The sequence below is a fragment of the Colletotrichum truncatum genome (genome assembly GCF_014235925.2).
Source record: "Colletotrichum truncatum strain CMES1059 chromosome Unknown Contig_0007, whole genome shotgun sequence".
NCBI lineage: Eukaryota > Fungi > Ascomycota > Sordariomycetes > Glomerellales > Glomerellaceae > Colletotrichum > Colletotrichum truncatum.
In genome coordinates, this window is record NW_027222404.1 from 2389386 (window position 1) to 2412949 (window position 23564).

At 50.1% G+C, this 23564-nt stretch overlaps 7 protein-coding genes across 7 annotated transcripts; 5 read left to right on the forward strand and 2 right to left on the reverse strand.

The window, feature by feature from the left end:
- On the forward strand, positions 1–720 carry CTRU02_211073 (uncharacterized protein; the record flags this gene model as incomplete). Its single annotated transcript, XM_036720097.1, has 1 exon — positions 1–720. The coding sequence occupies one exon, from the start codon at positions 1–3 to the stop codon at positions 718–720; it is 720 nt and encodes a 239-aa protein (XP_036587840.1).
- Positions 721–1041: 321 nt separating this feature from the next.
- On the forward strand, positions 1042–2046 carry CTRU02_211074 (acyl-protein thioesterase; the record flags this gene model as incomplete). Its single annotated transcript, XM_036720098.1, has 1 exon — positions 1042–2046. The coding sequence occupies one exon, from the start codon at positions 1042–1044 to the stop codon at positions 2044–2046; it is 1005 nt and encodes a 334-aa protein (XP_036587841.1).
- A 7655-nt stretch (positions 2047–9701) lies between these two features.
- On the forward strand, positions 9702–10835 carry CTRU02_211075 (dihydrodipicolinate synthetase; the record flags this gene model as incomplete). The annotated part of the gene is made up of 1 exon (XM_036720099.1): positions 9702–10835. The coding sequence occupies one exon, from the start codon at positions 9702–9704 to the stop codon at positions 10833–10835; it is 1134 nt and encodes a 377-aa protein (XP_036587842.1).
- Positions 10836–12574: 1739 nt separating this feature from the next.
- CTRU02_211076 (tyrosinase 2) lies at positions 12575–14623 on the forward strand (the record flags this gene model as incomplete). The annotated part of the gene is made up of 8 exons (XM_036720100.1): positions 12575–12747; positions 12799–12875; positions 12930–13009; positions 13059–13106; positions 13158–13517; positions 13601–13755; positions 13811–14405; positions 14465–14623. 8 exons carry the CDS (start codon positions 12575–12577, stop codon positions 14621–14623), a joined length of 1647 nt encoding a protein of 548 aa, XP_036587843.1.
- Positions 14624–15204: 581 nt separating this feature from the next.
- On the reverse strand, positions 15205–16649 carry CTRU02_211077 (major facilitator superfamily transporter domain-containing protein 5; the record flags this gene model as incomplete). Its single annotated transcript, XM_036720101.1, has 3 exons — positions 15205–15837; positions 15890–16381; positions 16443–16649. 3 exons carry the CDS (start codon positions 16647–16649, stop codon positions 15205–15207), a joined length of 1332 nt encoding a protein of 443 aa, XP_036587844.1.
- Positions 16650–17785: 1136 nt separating this feature from the next.
- On the forward strand, positions 17786–20218 carry CTRU02_211078 (glycosyl family hydrolase 92 protein; the record flags this gene model as incomplete). The annotated part of the gene is made up of 3 exons (XM_036720102.1): positions 17786–18852; positions 18902–19579; positions 19633–20218. The coding sequence occupies 3 exons, from the start codon at positions 17786–17788 to the stop codon at positions 20216–20218; spliced, it is 2331 nt and encodes a 776-aa protein (XP_036587845.1).
- A 276-nt stretch (positions 20219–20494) lies between these two features.
- Positions 20495–22923, reverse strand: CTRU02_211079 (primase zinc finger; the record flags this gene model as incomplete). The annotated part of the gene is made up of 2 exons (XM_036720103.1): positions 20495–22863; positions 22914–22923. 2 exons carry the CDS (start codon positions 22921–22923, stop codon positions 20495–20497), a joined length of 2379 nt encoding a protein of 792 aa, XP_036587846.1.
- Between the last annotated feature and the right edge of the window lie 641 nt (positions 22924–23564).

Sequence of the window (23564 nt, forward strand, 5' to 3'; positions counted from 1 at the left end):
ATGAAGCCTCCCTTGGCTCATGGCGAGGACTATCAGTACTGGCTATACGAACTCATGCGATTCATCGCGGACCATACATCCATACCCATCCCGAACTTTGCGGTTGAGATGGACGCCATCACCTACAACCAGTATGTCGTCGAAAAGAAAGTAGATCCCCACATGGGGAAACCGCTCAGTGTGGTATGGCATTTGTTGGAAGATGGGCAGAAACATCGCATCGTGGTGCAACTCAGGGACATTCTCCAGTTGCTCAGGGGCATTGGGATAAACAAGATACCACATGCCCCGTGCATCACGGATCGCTTTATTGCTCGCAACGGATGCAGCCCACTCAACCGTCGGCGGCCTTACACGGACAATAAGGGATTTGTAGATATCTTGAAGGACAGCGTAGGTGCGGTTAATGGCGATCCCCACGAAGCGAACACGAATGCCAAGTTTGTCAAGGCGCTTGCTTCGGCGGAGGGAAATGATTTGGTCCTCACCCATGGGAATATCAACGCCGACGATATATACGTATCGGAGAAGGGAAGCATCGTGGCTATCTCTAACTGGTCTGAATCTGGCTTCTACCCGCGATACTGGGAATTTATCAAGGCCAGGTTGGCATACAACAGTGAGCCGAGTTTCGTCGAAGAAGGAACCATTGAGAAGGTGCTAAAGCCATACTGGTCTGAACTTGCCATCATGACACACGCTCACAATATGATCTGGTGAAATGGCCAATGGATGTCCGTCCAATGGGGCCTTTAAAGGGAGGCTTTTGGACAGTCGCTGGTGTCGAATCCATCGTCAAACTTTTGAGTAAGTTTTCTTTTACCTGTTAAGATTTTTTCTTGTATAGACAGCCGTCCATATAGCCCCTGAATTCACATACCCTCTGATGGCCCGCTCCCGTTGTTGCACGGATTGATGAGACCGGCCCCATAATTCCCGGGTCCTACTTATGTGGAGACTCCCGGACCGATGGCTCAAATTGTATTACCCCGCATCACCATTGTTAAGTTCTGCTATCGACATCTTCGTAACCCACCAACCATGCCTGATGTGCAACCTCTGGCGGAACGGTCAAGCACGGAGCCTGAACCGCGTCTGCCGCTTCACACGTTCTCACCGCCCATCATCTTTCCACCACTAGACCAGCCTCACAAGCAAACGTTTGTTTTCCTTCATGGTCGGGGGTCCAGCGCCCGCAATTTCGCGCCTCCATTCCTCTCGTCCCCAGTAGGAGGGTCATCAACTGGGGCAGATTCAAAGTGTCTGAGAGAAGCTTTGCCTAACACGCGGTTTGTGTTCCCCACAGCGCCGCGGTCGCGGGCTACAATTTATAGACGGTCCATCATAAACCAGTGGTATGATGGGAGCGGAGATTGGGAGGAGACAGTTCTGGGCCACGCCAGAGAAACTGTTGACTTTGTGCACGATCTCTTACAAGAAGAAGCGCTTCTTGTTGGCGGAGCCGATAGGATCATCCTGGGTGGTATAAGCCAGGGTTGTGCGACCGCACTTGTGTGTCTGCTGCTCTGGGAGGGGAAGCCCCTTGGCGGCCTCATGGGTATGTGTGGAATGCTGCCGATGAATGGTGTTCTTGGGGACACTTTGTGTGCGTCAAAGGAGTCCCATAGTAAGGAAGAGACCGGTAGCTGGGAAATGACGTCTCACGCAAACCAAGAGGTTGGAGACGACGTCTTTGAATCAACAAGCGAAGATGGTTCAGACCCTTTTGCCCATGATGAAAATCAGTCGCCAGCGACCCCGCTAATACAAGCTCTGAATATTTTACGGGGGGAGATGGACCTCCCATTACTAGAAATGAGCTCGGAGTTTCCATTTCAAGAGACTCCCGTATTTCTCGGTCACGGTACCGAGGACGACAATGTATTATTCCAATATGGTCAAAATGCGTCGCGTGTTCTGAGAACGATGGGGTGCGAAGTTGAATTCAGGAGTTATGAGGGGCTAGGGCACTGGTACTCTAAAGATATGCTAGATGATATACTCACCTTCCTTGACGAGAAGGTGGCCTGCTATAGCAGCCTATGAGCTCGGGAGAAATTTCGAACGAGATTGAAAGTTTTTAATGGGGATATGGCAGGTATAAGATCACATAGCGCAGAACCTTGGAAAAATAGCTACTTCTCATTGTTTGAGAAATGTATACGATACGGTTGTCTGCCTTCCTCCCGTTGACAATTGCGTCGTCAAAACTTGGCGCATGTGACACCGTTCCTTGATATCGCAACGAAGTGGATATTTCATGGGTTGAGGCTTGTTTAACTCCCGAGAACGCCGTACCTTATTGAAGAACTACCGGCCTCGTTCCGGAATGATGTAATGAAGCCGTTTGGACAACTTTATATAGAGTTACACCTAATATGGTATAGCCGTACCAGGGTAAGAACTAACTTAAAAAACGGGCCCTGAACCTTTTCTCATCGGATACTGTATTCTAAGCTTACAACGTTTGCTCTTCCCATAGAGTGTATCATTGGTGAGTTTTCACTGCCAAGAAGCCAACTTTCTCAGGGGCTACCAATTGTATTGAACTTTCGTCGGGGCTTGAAACGTTATTGTTCCCGGGATCTAACCTTTAGTACGATTACAGCTGGGGTCTTAAGTTGGGCAAAGAGGTTGTGCTTCGTCGTGGATGTTTTGCCTCCAAACGACAGCGGCGACACCTACAGTGTTCCCTGAAATCCGTGGCTTTTGGAAATCACACAATACGATTTTCAGCTCTTGTCCCGTTGGCAATACTCCTCCTTCGTCACGGTATAGCGAAATGTGGTCACTGTGGCTGCTCAATATCAGAAGATTTGTCACCTTGAAGGCGAACCATCTCTTTTCGTGAAAGCATGAACCACGAGAAACGGCATCACTAAATGTTACATACGTAAGCATATTGTAACATGTGCTCCTTGAAAGCTGAGTTGCAGCACGGAAGAGCCATGTTCGACCGCAGACCGAAGCGGCTGATGGTCGATGCGGACCGTAAAGGTGCTTCCGTATGTGTGGATGATTCAACTATTGTAATGTGTCATGGAATCTTGGAGAAACATCATGAATGAGCCATCATGATTCTTCAAAAAGGTAAGCTAAAGCTGATATATACCTCTTTGAGCTGCATATTTTAACTGATGTGTCTCGCATTATCGGTCTTTGCGAGATACCGATACCCCTCACAGGGAGTACCGAGAACCATGATGCTTTAGAAAGGCCTCTCTCTCAGCTCACACAGTGTTCAACAAACATACCGACTGTTTCCCAACAGATGTCGTTGGAATAAGGTAGAAGGAGCATGGGAGCGAGGCCCGGTCTCTGTCTCCGGATCGTCGCCGGTCCCTGCCCCTGCCGCAGTAGTTCACTCGACCCCTAGCCATGGGCAGAGGTGGCGGATAAGACGGTCCGCCCGTGTCGCTGGCTGACCTGGGAATCTGAGAAAAAAAAACATTCCTAGAGGCGGTCAAGCCTCGACTTAGGCTGCTTCGGGAAGGTATGTCATGGCCTTGTCGAGCCGGTAAAGAAGGCCGTGGGGGGTGGGGGGTTCCAGCAAGATAGCTGCCTCGGTCAGCCATGGGGTTGAGGCGCACTAGCAGGGCCTTTCTGCTCATAAATCAAGGTAAGACGCCTTACATGAAGACAGGCTTACCTAGGTTGTGTAGCCTGGTGGTACCAAGAAGGACTGTGATTTTCGGTGAGCCAAGACATGTATGAGGTATTCCGTGAAGCGGTGGGTGATAATCTACACCCAGGCAAAACCTCGTGAGATGAGTTGTGGCACAAGCTCAAAGGATGGGAAATTGATGGCCTCAAGATTACAGGGGTATCAGTTTTAAGATTGGAATTGCTCCAGCGGCCCTCTTGTGGCAGGTAATGAGGCGACTTCTTCGCGACTAACCCCAATATTTGCCCTGGCAGCCGCCTATTATTTCTGTATCGCTACCGGGCAATGATGTACCAAAGTCCCCTAGTCGCTCCATAAGATTCCCACAAATTGCTCATCAAGCTTGGCTTGCCAAATCAGACAACTGATTCTAGGACCTGTCTTGTGAATTTTACTAAACTTGGGTTTTGTGAAGTTTTATTCGCTGTGGTCAAGAACAGAACGAGCCTATACAGCATCATGGAGCTAAGGGGCAGGATTACCGTTCGAATTACCGAAATTATGGATATATAGCAAGAGATTTCACTTCGTATATGCTCTCCGTCATTTCGACTGCTTAAGTCGCTTCTTTCAGATTAAGAAATGAAGTGGTGTTGGCAGCCGATCGTCAGATGAAACGGCAGTCAGATCTACAGAAATGAGAAAACAAGACAACAGCAGCTAGCAGAGAGGCTGTACAGCTATCACTGAGGGACCAAGCCTAAGGACAACTGTGCGTGGCTGGCCTCATAATGGTTGCCATACGCACAAGAGGATGGGCGGTGGAGCGGTGGGTTAGGTCGTCTCGGCATTGAACGGCTTAAGAACGAAAGGCGTCCTGTAAGCCCCTTGCCTGACCGAGACCATAGAAGATGTTTCCATGGTAGACGTGCAAATTAGGTCGCCTTATCCGAGACATGGTGGTTTCCGACACACGAAAGGACCCTGGAATACTCTTTCACGTCGGCAGGGCGTGGTAAGACTGTTTACGTGAGAGCGATGCTGCCAAAGTCGGGCTCGGATACCAGATCAGGCTTCTGGTACCACGACGCATGACGTCCCGCCCCCGGATTTTCTTAAAGGCTGCAGACGTGGCATGGGCGGCTCGGTGTTGATCATTTAGAAGTGGCAGTGAGGTAGTACCGGAGGGACGGTAACATGTTGGAGAATCGAGTGTCAACTGCTGTGATGTGTGACGCAGTATCTCGCCTATTGGCTCCAGGACAGAAATGACAGGAAAAGTGAGTTGTCTACTGCACAGTCAGACTGGATCATGTAGCAGGGGTTGGCTGGCAGGCAATATCCGACTGTGTGCTTAGAGGTTTCTCCATCAATCAGGAGACCGAAGGCGCCTCCATAACAGCTGCGTGCCTAGGTCATCGATATGAGAACCGGATCGATGGAGGCGCCATATCTTGCGGCTGAGAAATCGGCTTGATTCCAAAGTCTCGAAAGTCTGTCGGCGGTGATGTGGTACAAAGTGCGGGGAAAGCCGGTTGTCCTTGATTCAAGGGAGAAAAAGGTGGCGAGGTGCCGCTGTACCACAACGAGGTTGACGCTGACGCAGGCAGCAATGAAAAAGGGAAAGTCGCGCGGCGTATCTGCAAGGTGCGCAAGAGTGTCTGAACCAGGACCTCCACACCATCCAGGCGGATTCTGGGGAATAATGGTCAGCAGACTGTTCCAGCTATTTCCGAGAACACCAACGGGGAGAGAATTTCAACACTACGTGATGGTAGGGCTTCCATAGACTGGAAAAACACTGTGAGAGACTGTATAGACGTACACTATTAATTCTGCACGTAATAAGGCCAAGAGCTCGGGCATCCCCACTGCCAGGCCTTTTGCTTGGTCACGAGCTCATGCAAGTATCTCAATAGCAGTGTCCGATTCGGAGGATTGCATGTAATAAGGAACAGAAGGATTTTGCGTACCGTTGTCAGCTCGCAACAGATGAAGGCAGAACGGTTAAAAACAAATTCCAACAGATCAGACTAGCCAGGGAAGGGAATTGGGAGATGGGCGTTGGGACTTAAGAAGAAATCGCCTCGTCACTAAGATTGACGAGAGTAGAGATAACGCGACAGAGTCTTAAAAAGATGCGGCTTCTCCAGCACTGCTCGTTTCGCGTACAGGATCCCGTAAAAAAGTAATAACAAAAAAAAAAAAAAAAGAAGCTATCCAAACTTGGGGGCATCACACTGTGAGCTCTGACCGGGGTCTTGCCTCTTTAAGACGTTGGCCTTACCTGCGCCATGGAGGGGCTTCTCAAGCTATAACTACTAGCCTCATGGAGCTTCTGCTAGCGTGGGGGTTAGTGTCGTTGGCTGGCTGTCGATCCACCCCGTCTCTGTTGACATGCCTCTTAGTTGCGTCCGGATGGTTTGATTGCTATCGACATCCTGGAACTTTTTGCTAGAAGAAAACCAATATGTGTTAGCTCGAAAAGCCATCAGGGGACTTTGGACACATGATGGATGGGTGGTCGTCAGCTTCATGGGGTGGCCTCTCTATTGCATCGGTCCATATGTCGATGGTCTGGAAGCAAAGTCACTCAAAATTGGGTTAGTGTTGTGATGCAAAGATGACTTGCGTTTAGCAAGACCAAGTTTGGATCCGTTTAAACCCGGCCAGTTCTCGAATCCTCAGATCGAGTTATCGCCAGTTTCTATTGTCGTCGCTAATGGCACCGTATACTGATTGAACCTTGTACTTACTACTATACATAGTGCGACCAGGGCCTAGCAAGCCTCCACTGCAAATAAACGAATGGGGCAGCCTCGCTTTTCTCAATCAGGTAGAAACAGGGAGCAGTGGGGATGAGCGACAGAGGCGTCTCGTCGAGCCCACCCCAGGTTTTACGCTTATGGCGGCGGCGGTAAGGTTGAAGTAACCCCACCCTTGTACCTACGATAGCGTGCCGCTCCTGTGTCCATTTTAGATTGTCAGTGAACAAACAGAAAGGCAAAAACGTGAATCCGTTTTATGAGGCACCCACCCTGGCACTCCAAGCATAGACTTGTTGAGTCGGTTCTGTGAAAAAAGAGACAAATGGGCGAGTTTGTTCCGACGAGTCTTGCCTCTTGATAGTCTCCTACAGGCCGTGACTGGCGATGGGGCTCAGGTTGCAGATTCCCACGTGTTTGTGTGAATGTACCCTTCTACTGGGTCGCAACATTTACTTCAAGCACATGAGAAGTGCGAGTTCTTGGAAAAAGAAAATAAAAGGCCTTTCGGGCGATGAATGATTGCCAAATATGGAGGTGGGAAAACGAGGAAAAGAAGAAAGCTGCCCAGCCACCAGGACATATCCGAAGTCTCGCCACATATGCAAGTGTAGACCATTGGAGCCGTACCCGGCCCATGCCCTTGGCGCTCTGATATTAGATGCTTCATGTCATGATATTCTAGCTCATTCTATTGTTGATATCAATTCCTCCGTTCCGCCCCTTTAACTACAGAAAACATTGACTTTTAAGGCTGGTCCCTTTTTTCATTCCAAGAAACACTATGTTAAGGCGACACTAGTATGTTGACAGCTATTGTCGGTCTAGCCGGAGTTTCTGGCTTGGTCCCCTACTGTAACGGTAGGGACATACGGTACAGCCGTGAAGAGTTCCCCCTGCAGCTGATCTGCAGGGCAGCCAATCTGCTGTGTTAAATACCATCGACTCTTTTACAACACAGGTCTCATAGTCGTGCACTCTATGGGCTCCAAGAAGATTTTTTTCAAGTCACATGGACATTCAAAATCAACAGAGATTCCCAGAGTACATGGTGCTCTCTCAAACTATGCGAAGAAAGTGGCTGCAACAAGCCGAATCTCGCCCGCCACCACAACTATGACTAGCTATCAGCTGAGGTTGATCCAATAATGAAACGAACCAGGAGCATGCATTGGAGTGCTTTTGACACTAACCATCACCAACTGGGACTGATTCGTTAATCGAGAGCATGCCTATTATCACGCGACCCATGACGTCTGGACTCACCGAGGCAATACCACTGCTGCTATGATAATCAATCAAATTTTGCTCCGACCATCCAACGTACTCAAAGCGGAATAGAACATTGATACTCCCGGAAATCGATATACTGTCAAAGACCTTCACCCTATCTAGGAAAACCACGTCTGACTTCGACGGCGGCGACTCCGCACTAATTAGGCGCATCTCGTTCGCTTGCTTTCTTGTTGTACAGGTTGATTCAACCAATAGACCCGAGAGGGCACAAAACATTGACGCGATGGTGACGGCCGCCAAACTCCTCGATTGACATAGCTCAACAATACCCTGCTTAATGGATAGATGAGTTCGGAAGAGCAAAAGGGTTTTATCGCGTAGCCGCTGACTATTTGTTAGCTACCTTAGAGGGCCTCGTCTTTTTTTTTTATTTTTTTAAACATCCGACTGGCTAGAAATATCAATATTGGACTCGAGTGGATGGTGGACTTGGCCAAAGACATCATCGCAGCGGCATACTTCCCTAGCTGGCAGTAACTTATGCAGCTTGGTCGTAGTCATTGGCGCATTGGGCTCCCTTTTTTCTTCCTTTTTTCTTTCTTTCAGGAATGCGGCACCTGAATCTTTCGTCATTGATCACTCCAAGATATTGCAGAGGTTTGCAGGGACATTGTCTTCATTTATGATAACCAATATCCAGGCTTGGCTTACCATCGCTCAGCATGAGATGCGGTCCAGCCTCATCGACAGCTCACCTTTACTGTCAGCCTACATACTAATTAATACACAGTGCTTCCGACAGGGCCGGCTACAATTTGTACGAAAACTAATTGTGCGGGAAGCCATTTTCTTTCCCTAAATTCTACTCAAGCATCACATAACCCGACGGCAAAGAAATTGTGTGGGTTTTCAGCGCAAGCCAATCGCTTGTGTAAATGAGATTATAATACTGAAAAAAATCCTGATCGAGGGCATCGCGCATAAAATCTCGCATGAGTACCTGTGGTAAGCTTATAACACTTCCTACAATCTAACCCGCAAAGCAAACAACCCATAGGCTGCGGTTCCTTTCCAAAACAGGCCGCAGTCGGCTAACCAGGGTCACAAGCTATTGGTTAGGTCCAAGCGAACTTTCATACTAACGTTCGCAAGCCATGGGCTCTTAGACGGGCCATACCAGCTGGCGGTATATGCGTGGAAGGGGTGTTGGGATTACGTCTGGGTAGTGGAAGCTAACCCCCACACACACGGCTGCACAACAGGGTCTGGGGGCGTTCCCCAGAATACACATACGTCTGGCTTGACCCCAGCCCATTCTGGCCTGATCTATTGTCGTCAGCAATGGTGTATCTGAAGCCTGCCCACTCCCCAACTCTCGCACTACCAAAGTCCGGGCCCATATCTCGCATGGCTGAGTAGCAGTTCTGCCCCAATATTCCCGCACTGTGTCGCAAGACCCCGGTCTAGCCGCCGCCCAAGTCTCCTCACCATCCTGGCTTCTGCTGCACTTGTTCGTACCACAGCTTTCCAGGACAAGCAAGTGTTTGACGTGGTAGGGATGTGTCTCTCTACTTTCTGCTCACATGGCGCGTTTGCCCCTTCCTTACATCTTTCCCAACGTAGGTACTTTCGTGTACATAGAGGCTGCCTCTCGTGCCCGCCCTATCTACTAGAGTCGAGTAACGCTGCCTTGGCACACGGATGGAGCTATTACAAGCATCAAGCTGCCTCAAACGCCACCTGCTCAGACTGAGACTGACATGAGCCTGGTAAGGAAGAAGCAAAGCAAAGCTTGTCAGGCCTTCTTACAACCTGTTTCTCTCTTCCTGTGATAAAAGGGCTCCTCTTCCTCTTCCCCAAGGACAAGGTTCTACTCTTGGCATCTTCCTCCATAAGTTGTCTTTACAACACTCCGTCAGCGGTAGTGAACCATTTCAGAGACCTTTGTTATACAGGCCTTTATTACACACACCTTGGTCTCTTCTCATATTTTGCTATCTCGATCTGCGCTCTTGGAACGCATTATATAGAACTATATCCATTTACCGCCCACAGTCCGAACGCATCACTTCTCTAACAGCCCTCCTAAGCCGAGCATGGCCCCCCACAATGATGCCCCATCACCAGCGGGCAGTTATACGGCTGGCTTCAACAGACTCGCTTTCCGACCAGGCACCTCCTCGAGCCTGAAAATCGGAAGTCTTGCTTCTGCAGAGTCACAATCACCTCTAAGCAGTTCATACGACAGCACCTCGCTTGCAGTGGATCTTCATGAAAACCGGCCTCTCATTCCCGGGGTCTATGTACCGACCATGTGCTTCTTTGAGCCTGGTACTGAGAACGTGGACACCAACACAATTGCGCGTCATGCAGTGCGACTTGCTCAGGCTGGTGTTACTGGCATCGCTACGCAGGGGTCGAACGGGGAGGCAGTTCATCTTACTCACTCCGAACGGCAGCTTGTCACCGCCACTACCCGTCAAGCTCTGAACGACGCTGGGTATTCTAAGATGCCCATCATCGTTGGATGCGGTAGTCAGAGCACCCGCGAGACGATTGAGTATTGCTCAGAGGCGTGGGCTGCTGGCGGAGACTACGCTCTTGTTCTCCCACCTTCATACTACGCCGGCCTGTTTGCCCCGTCTTCAAAAACCATTTTTGAGTACTTCCGCACGGTTGCGGACTCTTCTCCCATTCCCCTAATTATTTACAACTTTCCGGGCGCCGTTGGTGGGCTTGACCTCTCATCTGACGTTATTGTTGAACTGTCCCGGCACCCTAATATTGTCGGTGTCAAACTGACGTGTGGAAACACGGGCAAACTGAACCGTGTTGCTGCTGCCACGAAAAAGCTGGCGAAGAATCCCAATGCGGCTACGCCCGAGTTCCTAGTGCTCGCGGGTTCTGCTGACTTCTCAATCCAGTCTTTGGTGGCTGGAGGGCATGGAATTCTCGCAGGGTTGGCCAATATTGCTCCCAAAGCTTGCATTCGCACGATCGAACTCTTCCAAGAAGGGAAGCAACAAGAGGCCCAGGAGATGCAGGAAACCGTATCACAGGGTGATTGGACCGCAATCCAAGGAGGCGTTGTTGGGGTCAAAGCTGGTCTCCAGGCATGGTTAGGCTACGGAGGAGTTGCGCGAAGCCCATTGCCAAAACCAACAGCGGAACAGATGAAGACTTGGAAAGAGGGTTTCAGAGACCTTGTCTTACTCGAGAAGTCTCTCTGAGTCAACCAAAAATACTCCTATCTTCCGGCCATGTTTTACACAATACAGTGGCTGACGAATAGGAATCTCGTCAGTTCTAGGCATTGGTCTAAGGACCTTGATGATGATGATGTCATCGAATGGAAGTCGGAAAGCAGTTCTAACACCAACTGATTAGAACGAGGAACTTCTTTTTTCTTATTTTTCTTCTTTCTTACGGGCTGTGACATTCGTTTCCAGCCACATGGACGAATGTGGCACTTGTAAGTTTTTGGGTTCGGTTTAAAGGGGTCTCGCGAATGGGATTTTGATATCTGGGCCAAGGTATCGATATTCGGGATTCAGGACATGGAATGGCGTCGTTAAGCCCAGGAAAGTCTACCCTAAGCTGTTGCTCACGGTTAATTGCCCTCGACTTCAGCCCCAAAAGTTCTTTCTATAGTTTCGTTTCAAATATCTTTTAATATACACTACACCGCTACGATGGAAATTGAAACTCTTGAGTGACAAGCTATGCTATATAATGACACGGCATACGCTGTGGCATATTTTGATGCTGTTGGTAAAACTTTTGATTCTCATGTATGATTACCTCGCACAACAGCCACGTGATTAATCAATCCTTTCCCCTTCGCAGGCTATGAACGTATTTCTGTGTATGTCATCACTGAACATGTAGACATTGGAGTGTTATATCTAGCTCTAGGGAAAGCTGTAGGACCGGCCTCCCGTATTGCTGCAGCAAGTAGAGCACTACTTATGCCACGTCAGTATCCTGCCCCTACATCACATAAAAGCCTGCAAAGTCTGAAGGGTAATCGCATATCCATACCAACCACCGGATTTGTTTGTGTTGACTACAGAGGCTGCACGCACCTCGTCGAGGGCAAAAGCGGACATGGGAAGTCAAGGAAAACGCGTCTTTCTACATGCATGCATGCAACTTATGCCTTAGACGGCAGGTTGCAGCTCGGAAGCTCGGCAGCCATGCGTAAACGATGCCCTGTACTTCTCTCTGTGCTACTGGTTGGACATAATGATCGTATTGGCCGTTAAGGGCTGTGGGAGGGCCCTACAGGCTGAAACTGATTGGAGCTTTCCAACCTGAGAACCGACCAGCTGGTCAAAGGAACACAATGAGAGTGCGCTAAGGGGGGTTGTAGAGGTTCACCGCTCAGGTGTTTTATGCATCACACCTATGAGTTTCCCAATTCGGGATGCACATGCAGCTTGCCGCCGCGTACCTGAATCCAATATCGCCTTTGACCTCCCGAGATTCTATGGTTTTCCTGCCGAGATGAAGCCTCTTGCCGGGTCTGCTGATGCATGGGCGCCTAGCCGACAAGAACATATTGGCAAATTTGGTGGGTGACACCGAGTGCCGTTACTATTTCTATCGGCATTCAGTGGTGCTGCCAAGAAAAACCAGGGAATTGGTCTGCTTGGCTGGAAGATAACCATGCTCATGGCTGGAAAGCAGAAGCAGCGTCACCATGTTGAGCAACAGTATGCGACGGCTCCAACGAAGGCTTTTCCCACACGTCGGATACTCCACAAGGTTGGCTACAGCACGGGAGCGGGACGGATTCGGCGGTATCGTTTGCTTTGGCAAAGCGTCGGATTATGCTTGACTTGACCAACTTGACCACCGTGAGTGGGAATGCAGATATAACTATCATGGATTGCCTGATTTTGGCCAGCTTCTGATTCATCCAGGTATCGTCTCGAAGAACCCCTTTAGCTTCAATCTTCACCTCACCATGGCAGTCTTACCAGTCATGTTGATCCTTGGCATTCTGTTGGTCGTTCCCCGAACAACTGCCGAGCAAGATCTCCCCATCGTTGGGGTTAGGTCCGGGGTCAATCAGCAGACAGGCGAGGTACCGGTAAGAAGGGATATCAACGTCCTTTATGAAGAAGGAGGGCCGCAATGGTTGGAAAATAGTTTTATCAAGTTGAGAACGAAGCTGCTGACCTCTTGTAGGGATCTTTACGTTGGAGCTCTCACAGCCATGCAAGATGCGAATGAAACCGATCCAACGTCTTATTTTCAAATAGCAGGTCAATACCCTGCCAGCAAGGTTCTCTTGACTGTATTTTAACTGACAGTTTCAGGTATTCATGGCCAGCCATACATAGCTTGGTCAGGCGGTGGACCGCAAACGGGAGCAGAGGCTGGCTATTGCCCGCATAACGTACGAAGCCATGACTTTACTGACATGAGCATCGGTTGACTTTTCAAAGCAAATGCAGTTCGGGACCTGGCACCGCGGTTATCTCTCGCTTCATGAGGTTCGTGTATCATTCCACAAACCTAGGGCTAACCTAACGTTTCCCATTCAGCAAATCCTGGTACATCATGCCAAACGAATTGCGTCCACGTATCCCAAGGCTTTCAGGCGACGGTACATTGAGGCGGCCGAAATACTACGCTTAGCATACTGGGACTGGGCCGCAGAATCCAATGTGCCACCCGTTACTGCCCTTTCCAAAGTCGTAATCAAAAAGCCTGTCAACGGCACTCTACGTCGCGTGACAGTCCATAATCCGTTCTTCAGCTATGAGTATCCCAAATCCGCTGTCAGGGGTGACTTTGGCAGTTTTGATGGGAAGACTCATACAAAACGCTGTGCAGATCAGGGGCAGAGCTATCCCCATACGGCTAACAACATCCTAGGTGGATACAATTTAAAGGAGAAGGTGGTAAGTTGAGCGAATCTTCTTTACAGATGTGGAACAGGCGCGGTTCGGGTCTCATAACAACTCAACTTACATTGTTCGATCAGTATAATGTGTTCATGCAAGCAAAAAGCTTCGATGAGATGGTCTCCTCACAGACTGCCGGTGCCAACTTCGAAGGTCCTCATGGAGAGGTTCATGTCGGAGCAGCGTGTGGCCAAGATCTCGCCTTCCTCGCAACGTCTGCCTTTGACTACCTGTTGTGAGTATCGACTGCTCAAACTTTCTTAAATTGTGGCCCTCTAACTGCTATCCAGCTGGCTTCATCACACCAACGTAGACCGCCTCATAGCTTACTGGCAAGCCCTTCATTTCGAAAATGCAACAATGCACTTCTCGTACCCCTCTGATCAGATGTTTGCTACTCCACCAGGTACAGTCGTCACTCCGCAGAGTCCGTTGTGGCCGTTTGTCAGGAGTGGAGGGCAAGCGCTCACCAGCGAATCAGTGACGCACATCCGAGACTGGGGGTACACCTATTCGCCCATCAGGTTTTGGGACGAAGCCCCGGGGGAGACGAAAATGGCGGTCAGCAGAACTGTGAACGAACTCTACGGCCCGCCGGAGATTGTGTCGTTCAAGACGACGAAGAAACGTAGGACCATCCTGAAGAAGGAGTATTTTGCCAGAGTTGAGGTTGAAAGAGGCGAGTTGGAGTTGCCATGCCAAGTGCAGTTGTTCTTCAGGAATCAGCTGGCCGGATCTTTCACGTTGCTAGACATGCCCAGACAAGGGAAAAGTTATGATGAGATTCCCTTGACAACGGGGATCAAGGCCGCTGGCATAACTGAGTATGCAGCGAAAACAGTACTTGAGCAGCTTCAGGATGAGTTGGAAGTCGTTATCAGAAAGGTGAGCACGCCCATGCACCCATATATGGAGGAGCAGAATTGCTAATGGTTCAAACTTAGTTAAATGGGGCGATGATAGCGCTGGATCGAGTTCCGGGGTTGAAAATTGAAGTGGAAGATGTTGAAGTCATTCCACCGTCTTCCCTGAATGAATTGCCAACGGTAGGAATAACACACATCCGCATGGCAATGATCCGTCCTCTAGCCCTGAGGGATTGAGCGACTAGGCATCATGTTTTCACTGAATTTGCTTCTCCATGGACGAGCGTGAAGTTGGTACACTTCTTCAGTTTGGGCCCTGTGACCAGACAACATGTAGTGAAGCTGTTGGTGCAAAATACAAGAAGTTGCGACAACTTTCCAGGTTCAAAATTAAAGTGACGTTTGGAGTACATTTCTCTTCTCAATAGTTAATTGCTAGGCGAATACAACAAACCCGTTTGTCCTGGTTGCTTCTTCGTCCCAGAAACACAATGTGCACGCATGCGCTACGTTTGACAGGGCGTCAAACCCGGTTGGAGCCCCGGCATGACGAGATCCAACACCAGGGCGAGCGAACGATGCTTAAACGGCCCGATGGGCTTCGTGAAACGGCATGTCTTGCGAGCGCTTAAGTTGACGTCAGTAAGTCGGTGAAGCTGTGGCCATGGTATCACTAGGTCAGAGACCGGGTCCAGTTCGATTTACTCCCTTGAAATGAGGCTGATGTGTCCCATTGAAATGAATCTACTATCTGACTCTGCATTTCCCCTTCCTCCTTCCCCCCTTCCGTAACCGCCTACAAGTACGGCGCTTTTCGCTTACACATCCTGTCCTCCCATGAGCCATAGCGCACCGCAGCTTGCCTGAAGCAGCATACCGCAGGCGAGGAAGACCTTGTTGGCCTCGCCATCGTTCGTGAACATCAGGCTCAGGACGACAAACAAGTTGAGCGGGATCCTCAGAACGCCGTAAACCTGCGCGCGCACACCATCGTCCACAACTTTGCCCTTGAGGTAGCCCATAGACGGAAAGTAGAGCCCAACACAAGCCTCAAAGAGGCAAAAGAGCCAAAAGGTGATCTGCTCCGGACGCGATCCACCGGTGCCAAGAGCGAAGAAGACGGCGTTGGCGGCAAGAAGAACCGCGAAGAGCAAGCGAGAGGGGGTGGATACCATGGCAGACAGGCGAGGGTAGAGGAGGGAAGCGAGAAGAGTTGACGCCATGAAGGCAGCAAAAATGATGCCGTAAGGAAGATTGTCGGGCGAGGAAGATGCAGCACCCAGCACAGGACTCCAGAGAACTACGAACAGATACATCGAACCTTCAAACATTGTTGATGCCAGACCGATCGTGAGAACGCGTTTATCTGTCATCGTGGTCCATAGGCTGGGTTGCTTGTCCTTGGATGCCTTGGATGGAGAGCCTTGACCCGTAGAACCGTAGTTTTCATCCTACGCAGGTGTCAGTATGGGAAGAATGTATCGGAACGAGGGGTAGCTATACCCATTGGCTAGAGATAAACCCAGCTGCGAGAACCAGCAATCCGATGCTAGCAATAAAAGGCGACTTCCGAGTACCCGTCGCGGATACCAACCACTCACTTGCCACTCCACTCACAATGGCGACGACACTGTTAACAGTACTCATGAACCCAAATGTCCGTGACAGGTCCAAGCCCTTCTCCCCCAGACGACGAGCATGGAAATCAGTGACCATCCAACTCTCAAAGACGCTGAACAGGAGACTAGTTCCGAGTCCGCCAAGTAGGCGGCCAATGAAGAGCAGCGGCAGACTCGGAATGGTGGTGAGCAGGCAAGAGAGCGCGTACGCCGCGCAGAAGAAGAGGCAGCTTGCCTTGCGGCCGTGACGGTCAGCTAAGGATCCGATGAAGTAGCCCGCAACGGCCCCGGAGATAAAACCCGTGGTGAATAGGGTAGGCACAAGGTCCGAAGATATGCCATGTTCATTCTTGTAGAGTGAGTAGAGAAAAGGTCCCTTGTGAGATCCAGTTAGCAAGATGGCCGAAAAGGTTACGCGGCGAATCAGGTGTAACTACCTGGAGCCAATCTGAGCCCATGACAAGGGCATAGACGGTATAGAAGGCCCATTGGGACTCCTTTTGATTTTTCTGTATTGACTGTTGCTTGGGATTCTTCCTCCCATCTTTTTTAGCGGCCTCTTCTTTTGTTTGGCTGCCAGAGGAGAAGAGAACACCACACGCCAGGAGCAAACCAGCAAGGTTGAGCTGGTAGATGTCAAGCATGATGAATTTTGACCAGAATGTCAGGTCGCTTATATCAGCATGAAAAGTTAAGAGAAGAAGAAGTTTTCAGATAATATATGAGATAAAAGGTGAAGGGAAAGTTTCAAAGCTCTAGGTGTCCTTCTCCATCCTCGGAGCCTTTTCTGGGGCTAAGCTGGAGCATTGAGTGTTTCGGGCATGTACCTGAAAGGGGGCCCTTCCACCCTCTAGCTCTACTTGATGCAATTAAAGGGCACAGTTCCTCCGCATAGATCAGTAAAATATTGATTTAGTAGCTATGCAATGGAGCACTCGGTAAGTTTTGTTGCGAAGGCAAAAAACGATTCTAGATGGACCGTCCCGTTCCGTGAACAACCAGGTTAGAAAGTCGGCTACAGCACGAAAAGGGGTCTTCTGATGAGCTGGTGTGGGGACCTCTATAGGTAAGCTACCCCTGTGATTGAAACGAACTACGGGGTCCTACATCCCGAACGCCCCAGTCGCCAACCAATTTTATCCGCAGACAATCTCCAAATTCGGACGGTTCCTTATTGTACGCCATCATCAGTGAAGGGCAAAAACATTGCCAGAAGAAAGAAAGCTCTACATTTTGGGGGATTCTAAGCCTGCCTGCCGTTAATGCTATGCATAAAAGCTGCCGCACCTGCTTCTTAACGCCCAGCATCTACCGAGTGCAACAAGCCGTCCATGCCCATGTGCTTCCATATACGATGACCTAGGACCAAAGGTAGGTTGGAGTTGCAGGCAAATACGACACAGTATGGTCAGTGTTTTACAAAATTGTTCTCGATTACTTGCAGGTCATCAATAGAGTTAGGCCGCAATAACCGATTGCATGTTATGTAGTAGAGCAGATACGCGGGGTTCAACTAATAGAGTTTTTGACAACTAGAAACATGTAGTTGGGGCCTCGATACGATCGGTGGACGTAAGAACACAATGACCTTTATCACAGCTATTAAAATCCTACTGTTCCCAGTGATATTTCAAGACCAAAACTTGTTTGACAGTTGTGATCTTCTAAGACAGGCTCCGTTCACTTCGTACGATTGACCTCGACGTCGGCATGTGTCGAGGCCACGCTTCAATCTGACATTGTTTGATATTCACTCGTTACTTGTCCGCCGAGTCTCACCATGCTCCAACTCTATTTCAAGTCGCTCATCGTCTGCGCTGGACTGGCGATCTGCCAATCTTTTGATCCGTTAGCATTCGTCGACCCCTTGATCGGCTCTCAGAACGGTGGCAACGTCTTCACCGGCGCAACACTCCCGTACGGCCTCGCTAAAGCGGTCGCCGACGTTGATGGTGAGAAAACAGGTGGATTTGCGACTGACGGGAGCAACATTACCGGCTTCAGCATCGTTCACGATAGCGGCACAGGCGGAAATCCCAGCCTTGGTAACTTCCCGCTTTTCCCGCAGGTCTGTCCCGGCGATGAGCTCAATAACTGCCGCTTTAGAATCGGGGACCGGGCAACCAAATATGATCTGAAAGAGATCGTCGCCGAGCCGGGGTATTTCTCAGTAGAGATGGTCTCCGGCGTAAAGGCCGATATGACCGTGTCCGAGCATGCAGCGCTCATGCGTTTCCAGTTCCCAAGTGGGAATGAGCATCCATTGGTCATGTTGGACTTGACGGACCTCTGGGCAAGCAGGCAGAACGCGTCAATAAAAGTTGACACGCCTACGGGAAGGATGGCAGGTAGCGGCACTTTTCTGCCTAGCTTTGGTGCTGGGTCGTACGTGCTTCACTACTGCGTCGATTTCTTTGGAGCAGAGATCTTTGACACCGGCGTCTGGGTCAACAACCGTGCGGGCAATGAACCAAAAGAGCTGACTATCCAGAGGGGCTTCAATATGTTCTACCAAGAGGGAGGTGGCTTTGTTCGCTTTAAAAGGCTGACCCGTAATACTGTCACTGCCAGGATGAGCGTGTCATTCAAGAGCAGCGACCAGGCATGTCAAAACGCCGAGAAGGAGATTCCGGACCCAACCAACAATTTCGACTCGCTGGTCAAGACGGCCAAAGACTTATGGAGGGGCAAATTGAACACCGTATCTATCAAGGCAGGCGGTGCCACGGAAGATGTTCAAAAGAGCTTCTGGAGCGGACTGTATCGCAACATGATCTCACCCCAGAACTATACCGGAGAGAACCCGTTCTGGGACACTGGGATACCGTACTTTGATTCTTACTACTGGTACGTGATGGAAAATCTCTTCTCAAGCTCTTACCTAATGAACATAAAGCATGTGGGATAGCTTTCGTGTCCAGCACCCCTTACTTACCGTCATCGACCCAGTAGCTCAGACGCAAATGGTCAACTCGCTTTTAGATATCTACAAACATGAAGGCTGGCTGCCAGACTGCCGCATGTCCCTGTGCAAAGGCTGGACTCAGGGAGGTTCCAACGCCGATGTAGTTCTAGGTGATGCCTATGTCAAAAATTTAACCTCGATAGACTGGAAACTGGCCCTAGAGGCTATGACCAAGGACGCCGAGGAAGAGCCGCATGAGTGGTCATACCAGGGCCGAGGCGGCTTGGCCAGCTGGAAGACTCTCAACTACATCCCGTATCTCGACTTTGATCCTAATGGTTCCGGTACCAACTCGAGGAGCATCTCCCGTACCTTAGAGTATTCATACAATGACTTCAATCTGGCTACTCTGGCTAAGGGACTGAATGAAGGCACCCTCCATGACAAATACATGGCACGGAGCATGAACTGGCAAAATCTGTGGAAGCCAGACCAAAAGTCCCTCATAAACGGCACCGACACCAATTTCATAGGTTTCTTCCAGCCAAAGTACCTGAATGGGACTTGGGGCTATCAGGACCCCATTGCCTGCTCCTCGCTGGCTGGTTTCTGTTCCCTAACAACGAATCCAAGCGAGACATTCGAGGCAAGCATCTGGCAATACCAGTTGTAAGTTGTATCTTGGAATCCTGGGAGAGAAATCACTAATATTTTTTGTATAGCATCGTCCCTCATGCAACATCAACTCTCATTGATATGATGGGTGGCGATGAGGCCTTCATCTCTCGTTTGAACTACTTCCACGCATCCCCTCTTGCAGACATCTCGAACGAACCGGTATTCCTTACCGTTTATCTATATCATTATGCTGGTCGCCCGGGTCTATCGGCACAACGAATACATCAGTATGTTCCTTCGGCTTTTAACTCTACACGGGGCGGTCTGCCCGGCAATGACGATTCAGGAGCCATGGGCGCCTTTCTTGCCTTTTCCGTCATGGGCCTGTTTCCGGTGGCGGGACAGGATGTGTACCTCATCACACCTCCTTTCTTCGAGGAAGTCAGCGTTAAGAGCCAGGTGACGGGGAAAATGGCCACCGTCAAGTGCATTGGATTTGACGCCGCGTACAAGAACCTCTTCATTCAAAATGTCAAGTTGGACGGACAGGCATGGACTAAGAGCTGGATCGGACATGATTTCTTCACCCAGGGACGGACGCTTGAGCTGACGTTAGGCGACCAGGAATCGGACTGGGGAAAAAGCAAGGAGGCAAGGCCTCCGAGCTACGTTGCGGCTTCCAAATCTTGAGGAACCCTAATGACTTGTAATGTTATATTTCGTGCCCTGAACGGCTACATATCTTCTCACTTAGCAGCTATTATTCTGGCGGGTCGGAAGAGCAAAATGATCAAGCCATCCCGGCGCGGATGAAATCTGCTTTAAGTTCTTCTTCTTGTTTAAACCATGATTGTTCCCATAATCGCTTCGCATGGACTCCATCCAGGAGTCGATATCCCTTGACACCAAAACCATCCGTCCAAACTTTCACCAAGCCTTACCCAAATTCCAAAATGCTACCCAGGCTCACCGGAGAATAACCAAGTCGTCATCGTCATCTTCAAAGGAGACCGTCTGTGGCAGGTCCATTCCCAAGCTCTCTCGCCCGGCCTCGCGGATACCCTTCTCTGTCACAAATCTCGTCTTCTTCCGCACCGGAGGCTTGTCGTTGCTCAGCTTCTCGCCTTCTTTCATCTTGGCAAGTTTATCCTTGAGATTGCCGCCCCATCCAAAACCAGACTTCGCACCACTCGTTGCTGATGCCGCAGCTCCTACCGAAGAACTGGATTGTGCGCTCTGTGGCCTCTTGCGCTTGACAGGGCTTAGATGTATGGCCAGGTCTTTGCTTCTGGGGGCCATTAGACCTAAAGACTTGGCGTTAAGCCCATGTGACTCTTCAGTAGACCTGGATGATGGGATTGATGGTGGAGGGAAAGATGAAGATGCACTGGAGGCAATGTTACGATCCGCTCTCTTCATGTACTCCTTTCCTGCTCCGGCCCCAATTTTACTCAGACGCTGCATGATGCCCCTTTCCCGCTCCTGCTGCAGCATTCGCTTCTTCAGCCCTTCTTCTTTTTCCCTTCGATCTGCAAGGGCTTGTGCTCCATCAATGAGCTGCGCAGAGCTCATCGACTTGGTTGCAAACCAATGGCTGTGCGTCTCTCGGTCATATTGACGCTTCTTTTGTTCGACCGGATCTGGGTCTCGGATATAGCGGGAGTTGAATCGATGTCTCTCCCCAATGCCCCCAAAATCCATCGAGTTAACCTCCAAACGGGTTGCTCGCTGCTTGGTGATTGCCTCGTTGGTATGAAACTCACAGAATTCTGTCCGTTTCTTATTAACCCACGAGTTACAGTATTCGCCGTCCTTCTTGGTAGACTTGCAGAAGCCCAAATCGCGAGCGCGCCCAACTTCCATGATTGTATCAGCGTCGGAATTGATGACCAAACTGAATCGACCTGTTGCTTCACGGCCTGCTGGAGGCGGCATGATGGTAGGGTTCAGGATGGCTAGCACTGTGCCTTCTGTGATCTTCCAGAACCGAGTAAACCCTGAGTTAAAGAGAAACAACTCCAGGTCCCATTTCAGATCACAAAGGGTAAGTACCATATACTTCCCCCTGTCCGATTGCTTACTTCCATTTTGATCTGGCCGTGGCTTGTGTGACCGTGGTTCGGACTTCTTGGCCACAATGGCAAAGACAACAATATCCTGCTCAACGTCTGGAAGTTGGAAATCGGGAGCTTTGACTTTTCGTAACAAGTCTGGCACCTTGAAGATTTTCTTCCCAGAGAGATGCCTCGTAAGGACCTGGTGAGGTAGGATGCGTTGTGAAAGATGGAAGCTAGAGTATGGTTCAAACGCTGATGCTTCAGCCTCAGGAATGTCTGCAGGAGCGACCTTTTTGGTGTTCTTCGACTTAGCCTCAGCCATCATCGATTCAGGCGGAGGCTCGTAAAGACCTTGTGGGTCGTCCTCATCTTTTGGCGGCGGTGCAGGGAGCGCAAGTTGCCCGTTGCGTTCGGCTTGGTCATCCTCTTCGGCGGCTGTGTGTCCAAGTATGTCTTCTCGAGTGAATTTTGGCGCAATGTCGGGTTGTTCGGGGAGGTCGACTGCCCTCGATTTGTATTCATCGATTTCCTTCTGCCCAATTTCGAAAGCACCAGTCCTGACGCGCTGAACTCTGTCTCTTAATTCTTGGCGATCAGTTTCTGTTGTCCTTGCTGCAGCTAACCTCTCGTTAAAGCTCAGGGGCCGAGATATTTCTGTTGTAGACTGAGGGCCAGGAGTTCTTGATCGTTGAAGATAACCGCCGAATTGCCCGTCCTGCGAATTGTGGTTTCTGCGCAATACACTTGGGGCTCTTTTCAACGAAATATCCTTCGCTTTGAGGCCCTTATCAATGCCGAGGAGAACCCGACTGGGCGATGTTTGAGGCTGTGGAGGCTGCATCTTCCTTACAGGAGAGACAGGTACCTCAACTGCAGGATAGGACAGTGGTCTCGATGCTGGTCGACTTGTGCCGAGCCCCAATCCTCTTGATGCTGGTCTTGGAAGCGCGGGCGGAGGCGTCCTGCGTCTGGGTGACATAGCCCCTGCATTCTTCTCCTTTGCGCTCTGTAACTTTTTCAATTTTAACCTCGCCTGAATTTCCTGTAATTTAAGTTGAAGAGTCTCTTCATCCTCGTCTTCCTCTTGGTCGTCCATTTCCTCCATCAAACCTGCCGACCGTGACGATAAAGCTGACATCGATCGTCCTCTTTTCAGCGGCGATGGAGAGGGAGATGTTCGGTTCGCAAGTCGTCTTAAGCGATCGCGCCCGCCTGGTGTGCTGATGAGGGCTTCGTGAGGGGATCGAGGGGGCCATTGAGGCTCGTCGGGTGGGGCAGCTGCTTGAATGTTATGATCATGTTCTCCTAATACTGTCGAAATAACGAACCAGGAGGCATTCTGCTAGTAGGTCACTGTAACGTGGTCGTCGGTATTATTGTCGCCTTCGTACATTCTCCGACAAGGCGATTCGATGGAGCTTCAACGCCACAAGGCCCATGACCCGCCAGCCGGGCCTGCTCAGCTTCTTTGGGCGCAAGGCTCAGTTGCTCCTTGATGGGGTCTGGACTAGCAAACAAACATTCGCACCCAGGGAACAAAGGAAAAGGCAGAGACCCAAGAATGCCGGAGAAGTGGCTAAAGGAGCGACGTTGGCGTTGGTGCAGCCAAAATTGACCAAGTTTATTCGCGAGCTAAGGTACGCTTATGCCGGTGGGAATGTCTTGATCGTTATCAACCATCGCATCTGAACTTGTCGTCACGATAAGCCTGGATAGGCTAAGCTGAGAAGAGGAGTTTGACGTGGAGTGGTGCGAGTATTTGCGGGCTTTCTATTGGCTGCTGTCGCGACAGACCCCAGAAGACGCGGTTCCACTTCTAATTGAACTCTGCGCGTCGCGCCTGAGCGCAGGGTTCAGAACCGAAGTAACTTCGTACCTCCGGCCATCTATCCACGCTCAACCCTGGCCTACAAGTTGGACATGCTCACTTTCAATCTTTGGACATTTGCTTCGTCCGCATTCAAACTGTTCTACCTTTT